The 12,779-nt window shown below is 38.4% G+C and overlaps 1 protein-coding gene across 2 annotated transcripts in view; it reads right to left on the bottom strand.

Moving 5' to 3' along the window:
• The window catches only part of etv4 (ETS variant transcription factor 4), a 30,714-nt gene that overhangs the window by 13,198 nt on the left and 4,737 nt on the right, over positions 1 to 12,779 (bottom strand). Inside the window, exons 4-7 of one of the 2 annotated variants that reach the window (XM_016510753.1) lie at positions 11,787 to 11,840; positions 2,210 to 2,339; positions 995 to 1,195; positions 483 to 769 (exon numbers count right to left, since the gene is read on the bottom strand). In XM_016510753.1, the coding sequence (XP_016366239.1) occupies positions 483 to 769; positions 995 to 1,195; positions 2,210 to 2,339; positions 11,787 to 11,840 (672 nt within the window). The remainder of the gene's footprint in view (positions 1 to 482; positions 770 to 994; positions 1,196 to 2,209; positions 2,340 to 11,786; positions 11,841 to 12,779) is intronic. The other variant, XM_016510754.1, reaches the window with a different exon arrangement.

The following is a 12,779-nucleotide window of genomic DNA, read 5'->3' as shown; positions in this document are numbered from 1 at the left end:
CCCCACCACCACCTCCCACCCGCTCGACCAAGCCAGCGCATGGGCTCGGGTTACTGAGGCTACGCTCATTTTTCCATTATGAGTTCATCTGCCTGCAGAAAAAGGAAGCCGCTGCTGCAACCCTACACCCGCGAGCACTCCGCTGGGGATTCTAGTCTTTCCAGTGCCCTCCATTTTCTCAATGAAATTCCTATGCCTCCTCCTTCTCAAAGAACACAGGCAGAAAAGGGAGGGGCGAAGGAGCAGGAGCGGGCAGAAGTACAGAAAACACTGTTGAGACCTTTGTAAATTGTCAGTGGATGTGGAAGCGGAGAGGAACAAACAGAATCTCTTCGAAAAAAGACTTTCTGGTTTTGTCGTGAAATTTACTGTTTACATTAGTGGCCTAATGTGGTTTGATTTTTCTGGAAAAGAGAGGAGATGAGACACCACTTCAAAGCAAATCAATTCACTTTGTGTCATCAGTCTTTTGACTCACGTACCAGGTTCGTAACTGTAGTCAGTGGGTTCCTGTTTGACCATCATATGGGCAGGAGGAAACCTCTGATGCTGTGGCCCGGCCATGTGGGCCGCTCGGTCGTACAGAGGGTCCATGTACTCCTGCTTGAAGTTCTGCTGAGGAGCATAAGGCAAGCAGGGGTCAGAGTGTTGCCGATGATAACCGTCACCTCCGCCCCCGGAGGCATGGGCAGGATGCATGCGCTGCAGGGCCTGGCCTTGGGAAGTGAATGGTGGGCACATCTCTGCAGAGCCGGAAGGGAACCTGGAACTGGGAGGGAAAATTAGACCTTGATTAACAGATAGGCTCCTAAAAATGCTGTTGCAATGCAAGTATGCTTTATCTGTATGCTATAGCATGCACAATTAAATATCCATATGGATTCGCTTGTATTTAAAATGACTGATTTTAGTTTTTCGACCGATAACCGTACCAATATATCATGCATCTCTACTCGAAAGTTTAAACACACATATTCTTTGTCATTATTGTTACCTGGGGTTCATGGGATAACTGTGGCTGTGGCAGGCGTGGGATTGGCTGGCTGAGGGTGTATTCATGTACCCTGACTCCGGCCGAGTTCCCACTGTTGGTTTTGGGGAGTAATGCTGCATAGGAGACATGGGTGTTCCTGGACAAGAGCTCTTAGATCCTCCTGCTGTTGCTGCCATGGCTGCTCTCTTCTGCTCGTAGGCACTACAGGGTACACAGACACTTTCAAAGTCAACAATGCATTTCTTTCCTGTTATATACGCATGAAATCTTGTATGGATGTCTCTTCGATTATAAACATTTTTATGTCTCAGGAGTAGATTTTTGTTAAAATATTATTATGATTTTAATAATATGATTTTTTTCTCCGTTTAAATGAAGGTCACATTAAAACCAGAAAAGTATATGTATAGACTTATAATAAATTAAATTAAATAAAATATGAGAATGCATAATAAAAATATAACATTAATTATTATATTCATATTTTTTTACAACTGAAACATTTGTAAAAATCTAAAAGAGTGGAAAAACTATTTCTATATTAATCTAAACAAAGAGTGGAAAAACTTTTCTTATAATATTTTTTACACAAATTCTGACCCTCAAATGTGTTTTCATCTCTTATCATATATGAAAATATATTTTAGTTATATTTAATTAAATAAAATGTGAAATCAGCCTTAGCAAGACAAGTCTGCCTATTTATTTTAAAAATTGTTTAAAATGTTGATGTTTCCACCATGGCATACAATTAAACCCATTGCATCATTTGGGATGTTTTCAAAATGACTTCTAGAGACATAAAAACACTTCTGTGATATATGAGATTAAGGCATCATGGCACTTATTATAGCCACTGCCCTGCAGAATTTAGCTCAAGATCAAAATCACCTACTACTAATTTTCTAGTTACTCTGAAGACCTTGATTAGCTTGCTCAGGTGTCCTTGATTGTGGCCATGATATACTTCAAGTGAAATTGAAGAACGAATCAGTGTAATGTCATTTCGAACAAAATCAGGCCAAAACTCAGCAGGGCAGTGACCTCCCAGGGCCGGATTTGAAGAACCCTGCATTATAGTGTGAAATGTGTGTTATAAGAATCCAATTTCTGTGTCCACAGGGCTAAAGGTGAACATAGTAAACCTGCTCACACCATGAAAGTATGTTCATCTGGCGAGAGGCATCAAGGAACAGCATCTGCCTTTTGACTGACCTGGCGTAAAGGCACTGCTCTCCATTGGGGTAGCTGAAGCTCTGCTTGTGACTGCAAGACTGGCTGGGGTCTGAGCCGGGACTCTGAGGCTCTTTCTTAATCTTCACAGGCGGGCTGTGGAATGCCACTGCTGCGGTACACAGAGAAACAGGTTTATTAATGAACCACATTCCAGCTAATTCCCGTTTGAGAAATGACAGGCCTTTTGTCTGCACTAAAAATACAACAAGAGTATACAAACAAGAGTAAAGTGATACACATGTATTCCAAATACTTTAATGAACTTGGTTTGTCCTTAGCTATAGTGAGGGCAGTAGATCATGCAAACGTGATCATTTAACTCAACCACAGTTGACACAGTAAAACTTACTGTGTTTGGACTCAGTTTCAAATTAAATCATAAACAATTATATACATAAACATCCACTAGCATAAAAGTTACTTCCATTAATAAATATTGAAAAGTGGACTTAACCATTTTAGATTAATTATTAATGTGCATTAGATTCATAATTCTAATTTCCAGATTTTTTTCTTCAACCCTTTTAAAGCACAGACCTGTTAAAAACATTCAATGGCTGTGGTTAAATGAGTAAGCCTTTTATAAACACATCAGCAGCTGGTCATTTACATACAAATTTTGTTTCTCCAGCCCAGCTTTTAAAGATTTTGGCATTTAGCTGAGGAGTAGCAGAGGAGCCGCCCAGCATGCGTGGGGTCTGGGTCTGAACCACAGTGCTGTTTATTATTGGAGGGGAGCAGCCGGGCTCAAAGACGGCACGGTACAGGATGTTTTTCTGGGCCGCTCAGGGTAAACAGCAGCAGCTGTGCTCTTCCAGCTGAGCAGCAGCTCTGTGTTTATGGCTGTTTATGTGTTGATTGTCGTGGGCGCAGACCTGACAGAACAGGCACTGCTGAAACCCAAGCCCAGGTAATTGCATATTTCATTCACAAAAGCAAGAAAAAAATGGGGGAAAGGCCTTCCAATACTGTAACACTGTAGCACAAGTCCTGCCCTCTCAAAGGCAATACTCAAATCGAAAGAGAAAGAGCTGAAATATGAAAAGAACGAGTGATTCTTAAACATTCTTCTCTATAATGAGTCTGCATAAAACTTATAGATTTGACATTTCAAGTCTCAAATCAATGCTATGCTTTAATAATGGACTGCTCATTTGATCAATAAGGCTGCAAGTCCTTTTACAAATTCATTACGAATATAGAACCACTAAAACCACTCTATTAAAGCAATGAATCATTTCACTCTAAATACTCTAAAATAGGATGGAGGACCAAACGAGGACTTCAGGAACGTGTAACATTATCAAGACACATTCGTGTGTCGTTAAATCTCCTTGAGTTTACAGACTGATGGCACTCAAGTAAACAGTGATGTGACAATAAGGGAAGATCTTGTACTTTATTTAGTGCAATTTGCCCAAAGCTCTCAGTTTCTGCTTTCTCTCTTTACGATTCGTGTGAAAGTTACATCACTGTTCTCTAAAGAAACTCATATTTCTTTGGTTTTGTTTCTTGGAAAAAAGGGGGGATAGGGGTTGTGATCCTAAATGTGTAATGTAATACCAAAGAGGAATACATTTTTTTTTTTAATTTAATTTAGATTTCACTGGAAGGACTCCACGCCTACTTTATCTTCAAAGAGTGTAGATCAGAGGAAGGGTATAAAAAAAAAAAGGATGTAAGAGAGTTTGGACCACGTATGTGCTTTTTAAATGTAAACATTTGGTTTTGTGTGATGCATGTATATGAACTTACAGCTGTATAATTTACAGCTATCAGCAGGCCTTTTTTGTTACAAAAATAATGAAATTAATACATTCTGTTTGCTCTCTTTTGTTTTATCCCATTATGTAGGTTATGAAGGCAGCATAAATTTTATTCCAGACATTTAAACCTGCAAAAAAACAAAAACAAAAAAGGCCGGTCTTTGACCTAAAATGAGTTTGACACCTCTAGTGATCGTAATCTGCCAGGTAAGGCTATAAACCTGCCAAAATATACTGTAGATTTAAATAATGCTGTCCTTACATACAAGTGCATTTACCATTCACACCTCCCTTCAAGCTACATCTAAGTGTGAAAAACCAGGAGCACTGTACCTAAATGACAAGAGTGTCTCCATTCAGGATGAGCTTTTAGAGACAGGCTGGGCTAGAGGTGGGAGCTGGACTTTACATATGTAAATAGCAGGATTCAGTGGAGAGGATAAGGGGTGAAAGGTGATGGTCATGGTTGAGTGCTTTAGGAAGTAGGGGATCATTATGGAGGGCCATTCAGTCAACTCCCACCACAAACAAATCTCAGGACCCCGATACCCCCTGCCTTAAACAAAAAAAGATCCACCAGCTGTGACATATGGAGGTATGGTGGCCTTAGCCGAGAGCTCTGGGGGATCGTCCTAAGAAAGTGTGTTAAAGTACAAGTAATCACTAATCAATTTAGTTTGAATAAAAGTACCATTGTTGAAACTGTGAGCCAGATTTCAGTCACTGTTAAGGCAGGACAGCTTTGTTTTTAGTTAAACCTTAACTCCACTGATCATCTGGACAGTATTGTATATTCATGTCAGGCTCACATCCTGGAAATTTTCATCTTATGACAATTACAGTTGCGGCCAACCGTATCAACTCAGCAGGGACAGTGTACCAAAGTTTGAGTAATAATATCTCAAGACTATAAACCTATCATATCCTACCAGAGGAACGTGACTGCTGCGGCCTGTCGTCAGATAAAACACAAATCCTGAACAGAACAAGTCTTTATGCAAAGACTGTTTGATAAAAACACTGAACAAAGGATTATTGTATTGTGTTAGTCTGGTGCGATGGGAGTGTTTGATATTTGTGCTGATGTTGTGATAAAATCTGATTTTCGATTATGATAACAGTCTGCTTGAGAGTGAGTGAAGAGATGCCACCTGGCGTCCCACTGGCCATTTGAGACCAACGGTGACAAATCAATAAGAACAACAAGGATGCCAATTATGTCTGAATGGCTTAAAGGTTGAAATGGCAGTATTGATTTTGGGCAGCCCACTTAACACGGCTCTCAAAGCTTGTTTCTTTTTAAGTGCAGCTTGTCATAGGATGTACATCAGGTGTTTAATTGAAATAAAAGTGACAGGATTGCAAAACAGAAAGTCACTCTTATAATAAAAACCAATTGGAAATGTCAAACATTTCTAGTTAAACAACCCTTATTGTAGACATTACAGCAACAATTCCAGCTGATACTGATAAGCCATACGAATGGCAATTCGTACATATTTTACGAGGTGGCTAATTCATACAAATTCTTACGACGTCACTCGTACAAATTCATAAGATTTTTGCTAAATCGTACGTATTTTACGAGTTGCACAATTCGGATTAATTTGTACGAATGACCTACACCTAACCCCGCCCCTAAACCTACCCGTCACTGGGGTGTAGACAAATCGTACAAAATCGTACGAGTGAGGTCATACGAATTCGTACGAATTAGCCACCTCGTAAAATACATACGAATTGGTCGTAAGATAGCATTGGATAAGCTGATAATTACTTGTATGGTTAATATTTTATACTATTTTGTGTAATTCAAATTAAAACACTGAAATTAATCATACAGATTTTAAAAAATGTTTTTCAAAGTCTTAAATGCTCACCATGGCTGCATTGATTTGATTGGAAAATACAGAAAAACAATAATACTGTGAAATATTTTTACAATTAAAAGAACTTTTTATTTTAATACATTTTAAAATGTAATCCATTCCTGTGATGGCAAAAGTGCAGTATTACTCTAGACCTGTTTCACATGACTCCTTAGAAATCATTGTAATATGCTTACTTAAAATCAAGTAACATTTTTAACTAACAGTTGTGCTGCTTAATATTCTTGTGGAAAGTGTGACCTTTTTCAGGATTTTTTATGAACGGAAAGTTTAAAAGAACAGCATTTATTTGAAATGGAAAACCTTTGTAACATTATAAATGTCTTTTTACTGACACTATTGAAACTTTAATTTAAATTGAATGTGTCCTTGCTGAATGAAAGTATTACTGATCCCAAACATTTGGTATAATGGCTTGGTGAGCATTACAAAGATTACAAAAGTTGTTTTTGAGCGGTTTCTTTCATGGCTTTTTGTGGATTTTTTGTTTAAGTAGAAAAAAAGCCAAGAAGGTTTTCTCTCCTGATTTGAGGAGCTTTTGTAAATCCATCATCATTGAAATGATCAGTGGAAAGTCCGGGGAGAGATGTGGATGATAGAAAGGACTGTTCTTTCAGCCAGAGGTTTTGCTGAAACAATGCTGTCATCTCAGCACAGTTCAGCAACACATGGCGGACATGTGGTGTCCATGTCAACACGATCAGAATGAAAGAGAAAGCAAGCGAGAGAACGCAAACAAAAAAGGAAGTTCTGGCCTCTCTCAGATGGTGAATGGCCAGGGGTTTTCCATTAAAAATGGTTCTCTGCTCGCTTGGGTTTGACTGTCACTTCTGAGTGTCAGTGACTTCCCCTTTGAGTTTCAGACAGCTATTGGTAGCTCAAAAATTGTTGGCAAACTTGAATAAGATAAGTAGAGACGATCAGACAGAGTCTCGTGTATCTAAGCTAAATTTTGCGCTCTCAACACGTCTTTTATTTGAAAACACATTTGGATGCTTAATGTGTTTAGTGTTTTTGTGTACTAAATGTCATGTTGTAATTGGGTGTAGGTTTGGGTGATGGGACTAGGTCTGAATGACATATGACCAGTTTCTGTTAACCACACGGTATCAGTTCCCATTTATGAGTGGATTCTTTTTTCTTATGCAACCGCATGACGCTCTTTGCCAATAAAAGAAATGCACCATCCGTCTTTTAAAAATGAATCATTAAGCTATTTTACCATTACCAAAAGTTTAACTTTGGAAAAACTATACGAAAGTGAAAATGCGAAAGGTGGATGACCATCATTTGTAAACGCAATACAATGATGTCATCCATCGCAACATGATAGTGTTTTATGCGAGCGTTCATGTGGAAAGAGTAATCAAACTCTCAACCTCACATCCGTCAGCCCTCAATATATCGCAGTCCACTCTTAATGTTTAATGCATATATTGATTTCTCTGCTCATTGCAGAAATTATATAATGAACTCTACTGTAGAGAATGCAGAGAGAGATGGGAGATAACACCTGCTCATTGAATTTCTGTCAAGCCGGTAAGAAATACATTTCTACCGAGACTTGTCTCACCGAGTCCCATCTGGGCTGATATCTTAATTATACAAAGAGATAGAGAAACACTCAAGCTTTTTTCATATGCTGCCTGATCTACTCCTGAGATCACCCTGGATCAATAGATCTATCATTGCTTTTTCAATACGAGACGTGGCCCGTTGCATTTCAGCAGAACTGACGTGAGATTATGCTGAAACAATGGACTGAGCTAAGTGATTTAGACCAGCGATGACTTGCACTATTTAGCTGGAAGAGACTCTGTGTCTCCAAACACTGTCTATCGCAGTGCGCTGGAAGTCTCTGATGTGTGTGGACATGTGTATGTTATGTTACATATGTTCTATGTTATCATTAGCCCCCACCTCAGTGTCTTTTCTATCAGCAGGAGAAGGGAGGAAAAGGGTCCCTCTTTGAGAGGAGGGAGAAAGGGCAATTTCCTGGGTAGGTTTAGAGTGTTTGCCCCGCTGCTTCTGTCCTCACCGATGCAGTAATACACACTGCTGTCCATTCAATGCCTCAGCGGCCATACCTCAGCCTCTAAAGAGGATGTTCTAACTTCTTCCAACAGCATACCAGAGCACAAGCTTCCAAATTCATGTTTTACATAAGAGTCTGAGCTGCTGTTTACTGGCACTTACAGACCGGCATGTATCCACCTAAACATCCTAAACCTTTGCAACTGCCGGTTTCGACAAATGTTCCTCTTATAAAGGTTTAGACTTGAAACTTTCAGAAGAAACAAAGGTAAAACTTTCCAACAAGACTGTATATGTTAACATTACTTACCACAATAGTTATGTACTAAAAAAAAAGAATACTTTTATAGAATTTATTAATCTTGGTTAATAATTTTTTGAAAGAAGTTTTTTATGTTCACCAAGGCTGCATTAATTTGATTAAAAATGCAGTAAAAACAGTAATAATTTGCCCATATTATTACAATTTAAAATAACTGTTTTGTATTTTAATTTCTTGTTTTAAAATGTAATTTAATCCTGTGATTTTGAACAGCCATTACTCTAGTCTTTAGTGTCACATGATCCTTCAAAAATAATTATGCTGCTCAAGAAACATTCTTATTAGTATCACAGTTAAAAACAGTTGTGCTGCTTAGTGCTTTTTTTTTTTTTTTTGGAAACTGTGGTATATGTTTTTTTAATGATTATTTATGAATAGATAGTCCAAAAGAACAATATTCATTTAAAAAATAGAAATCTTTTGTAAAAAAAAAAAAAAAAAAGATGTCTTTACAGTGACCTTTTTATCAATTTAATGCATCCTTGCTGAATAAAAGTAAAATCTCTTTTTAAATCTTACTGACTCCAAACTTTTGAACAGTTCTGTATATTTAAAAATTAACATGAACTGAGATAAATGTTGTAAAAAAAAAAACTTAATTGAAATAGTTGTATATTGTATATATAGTTGTGTATATATATACAATAGTTGTATATTATAATTTGCTAGAAAGAAAGAGCAAGCAAAAGAGCTAAGAACTGAAAGAGAAGATGAAAAAGTAAAAAACAAAAGAGAAAGAAAAAGAAAAAGCGAGCAAAAAAGTGAAAGAAAAAGCAAGAAAGAGAGACAAAGAAAGAGCAAAACAGCAAAAAAAGAGAAAGAGGTTGAAGAAAAAAACGGTGAAGAGGTAGAGTAAAACATCTCTGTAAAGGCTGCTTTGAGCGCAGCTCTCAGTCAGTCCAAATCATGAATGGAGATTCCGTTTTCTCTTAATGTGCTGCCTCAGCCAGTCCCTCACAACCAGCCCATTCATAAAAAATGTGGGGCTTAAATGTGCGCGTGTGTCGGTGTGTGTGTACGCGTGTGGCTCGTTCCACTGCAAAAAGTTAGTGAAAGAGGAAAGCCTGGCCCCCTCTACGGGGTAGAATGACTGGTCTCTGTACATTTTTGGCACTCTTGAGGATGTTTTTGCAGACTTTGTTGCATAGCAGCTGTATTTTGGAAAGTTGAGAGCTGTAGATCTGCATATTTTGTTTGAGGAGGGGCAAGGGGGTGAACACAACAGCACGATCCAGTGATATATCAGACACGTCGAGAGAGCTAACGGAAGTGCAAACAGACTTGAGACAGTAAATTCCAAAATCCCTTTGCACATCTCTTGTGTTTTTATCTCTCCTGCTCTTTTTATTTCCTGTAGACTTCTCTTTTCTGGAACTGGATTTATAGCCACAACTTCCTATATAATTACAACAAGGCACAAAACCAAACAATGGCTCTCACAACACAGCATTTGCAGGATTAACTCACATCTTGGAACACTCAGCATTGAGACAGAGAGAACGGGAGAGAAAAGGCAGCCTAAATTATCACATTTTAGTACAGTTGGAGGGGAAACAGGATGGGGGTGGGGTTGAAACCTCCATTCAGAAAAAGGAACCATGAGGGTGGAGTCAGTTCTGCTCTTGGGCATTTTCATGAATGGGAGAAAGAATCCTGTTCTTTGAGTGCCATTACAAAAATCTCCTTGTACTAATCAATACTGTAAAGAGATTTTTAAAAAACAAAAGCATTTCATTTTTGATGTTCACAATTACTGTTTAACCAATAATAAATGTACAGTTTTAATTTCTTACAATTTATGGGAAGTTTTGTGTTTGCTTTGTGATCTCTTGTTCTGATTCATTACCTTTGGCTACTCATTTTCTACAGCACTGTCTAGTTTAAAGTCTAGAGGAGTCATTTTAAATCATGTTAATGATTCCCTAACTAGCCAAACTAGTCATTTTCACATTTATACCCCAAGTTCTGAATGACAGTTTATGTACCAAGGAGACCAAATTGCTGAGTTCCATCACTAATAATGACAAACAGGTCACAGAATTACGCCAAATGGAGACTCTCAATGTGGAAAAACGAGAGGGATGGGGATAGATTTGCCAGATGTGCAGGTGTTGCACAACAGCATGTCCAGCACATCCCCCATTTCTTTAATCTGGCATTCCGCTCCGTCCCGGAGTCTTAGACTCACGGTCGTGCCCAGACGGGAAACAACTTGACTGACACAACAACCAAACACTTGACTCCATGTATCTTGTTTTCCCTCATGTGTTTACAGACAAAAGGCCAAGAGACAGTTATAAAACGTAACATGCTGGCACAATTTAGCAAAACATCTGACTCACCTGAATGTCATGATAATCTTAGTGAGTTTGAACCAATAGAGAGGAGGCTGTGTTTGGATCTTAGCTGGTGGCATAAACTGACCCACACCATAAGGACCACAAACATGGGAGAATATGTTTATGTTTATAGCCGCCCTGTCAACTCGAGGCTTTTTCTCAATGACGACCTCAATTCGTGAGTTATTACTCCATTACGTCTAAATGAAAGGGCGGGTGTTGCTGTCAGTCAAAGCTTTGCTCCACTTAACTAATGTGACAGGCCTGTCAGCCTGAACTCCCATCTCCTCTGTGAGTATTAGGAAAGGCTGTCAATTGCAAAGAGCACTGGTGATTGGTTATGTCCTGATGGCGTTAAGTAGACATGTCATGAACCCTTTCCTGCCCCAGAGTTCATCTCCACTTCCTCCCCCTCATTGTTGCACAACAGACAAGAACAATATGTTATGGGGAGCATCTGTCACTAGAGGTCAGATCTAGAATAGCGCTGTTTGCACACTGGAGTTTACTACACTCCGTCTTTTAGCAAGCCACGGCCCGGTTCGTGTTACTGAAAAAAAACAAGATCTATGACTCATTCCGTGAACTTTGCAACCCTTGAAAAAATTGTCACCATAACAGACTCGCCAATGTGGTAAAGGCCCAACCCAATATGTTGTGAATGGCTGTAACAAAAGGTTCAAGAGGAACTGTTTACAGAGCGCGCGCCACAAAGCCTGGCACGCCATTGACAGGAGACACAACAAAACGAGGAAAGCAGTTGAAAAGGCGGCCTTTGCGTTGTGCAGTACAGGAATTTGCTTTCCCATTTACACCTCTGTCAGACACAAAAAGGAAATCTTTGTGCTTGACTGCTGAAAGATCTTTTACAGGCTTCCTTAGCTGCTCAATTGAGTCTTTCAGGCAAATGCAAATGGAAGGTGCTCTTTAGTATTAACATCCAAATACGTCAGTGTAAGTGTAGTAGGTCATGTATCGTGCGTTTCTGTTACGCACAGCCTGAGAACAGGACTGTTTGTCTGAAAATCTCCACGCCTCAGCCTCCAGCGGTTTGTCAATCAGTCTCTTTTTGGACAAATAATTGGCGGACAAACCTACTTCCTCTTCTTTATCTTTTTTGTTTTTGTCATCTTTCTCACCCTCTCAGGTTTCATGTTCATTAATGTTCATGCATAAGATGTAAATCAAAAGGAATGATGTACTTACAGTTCTCCGAGTGGAAGTCAGGAACAAACTGCTCATCGCTGTCAGGAACTTGAGCTGCAGAGACCACCAAAATGTTAAAATAAGCATTCTAAAAATACGTACTAATATATTCACATATATGACGCATGTATAAAAACTATGAGTAAACAAATTATTATTTTATGAAGTTCCTCTAACCAGGCAGATATTATTAAAGTTTTATCACAAAGCAGAAAAGCAATTTTCAGAAATATGACTAGATTCTAGAAGCGCTGTTTCTGTTTGGGGTCCATTTGCAGAAAATTAAAATGAATTCAAACAAAAATCGAAAAGTAAAAAAATTTTAACAATATAATCAATTTTTATACAACTATAATTTAGTATAATATAGCAAATATGTCTGAAATAAAGTCCCTTAAATAGTAAATATAACCTGATACTTTATTTATTATTATTTATTTATGGGGTCTCTCTCTGACCTCAAAACACCACGAGGGTTAAAATACATTTTTGGATTTATGTTGATTGATTTATGATTTATGATTTATGCCCCTGCTGACTCAGAAATCAGAATCAAAATATGTTTTCAAACCAAGTCATTTTTCTTGAGCACACAGTCTAAATGGACACTGTGATTTGATGAAGGGATGGGCTGTCCATTAGCTTAGCCTGTGTCTCTCTTCAACATCCCAGTGAAACCTGAGTTACTGCCTCTGGACAGCCCGTGACCTTCACCTCCACTTTTCCATGTGCCAGCACTTTTCCACGGGCAGCAGATCAATATCACTACTGAGTGTGTGTGTGCAGATATCTTGATTACTGCTGAATTCCATCAGATGAACAGTAGATGGGCTATTATTACTCTTGAATCAAAATTTGCTCTCTCCTTCTTTTTGTATTTTTGCTTATTTTTTTGCTTGTATCTTTGACTTTGTGTCAGCTTTACTTAAATTAATATTACAGATTTATTTTTTATTCTTTATTTTTATTACTTATTTTAATTGATTGATTATT

Source organism: Sinocyclocheilus rhinocerous, unplaced genomic scaffold, assembly GCF_001515625.1.
Source record: "Sinocyclocheilus rhinocerous isolate Xijiao unplaced genomic scaffold, SAMN03320098_v1.1 scaffold144, whole genome shotgun sequence".
Classification (NCBI taxonomy): Eukaryota; Metazoa; Chordata; class Actinopteri; order Cypriniformes; family Cyprinidae; genus Sinocyclocheilus; species Sinocyclocheilus rhinocerous.
This window is presented reverse-complemented; position numbering and strand designations above follow the sequence as displayed.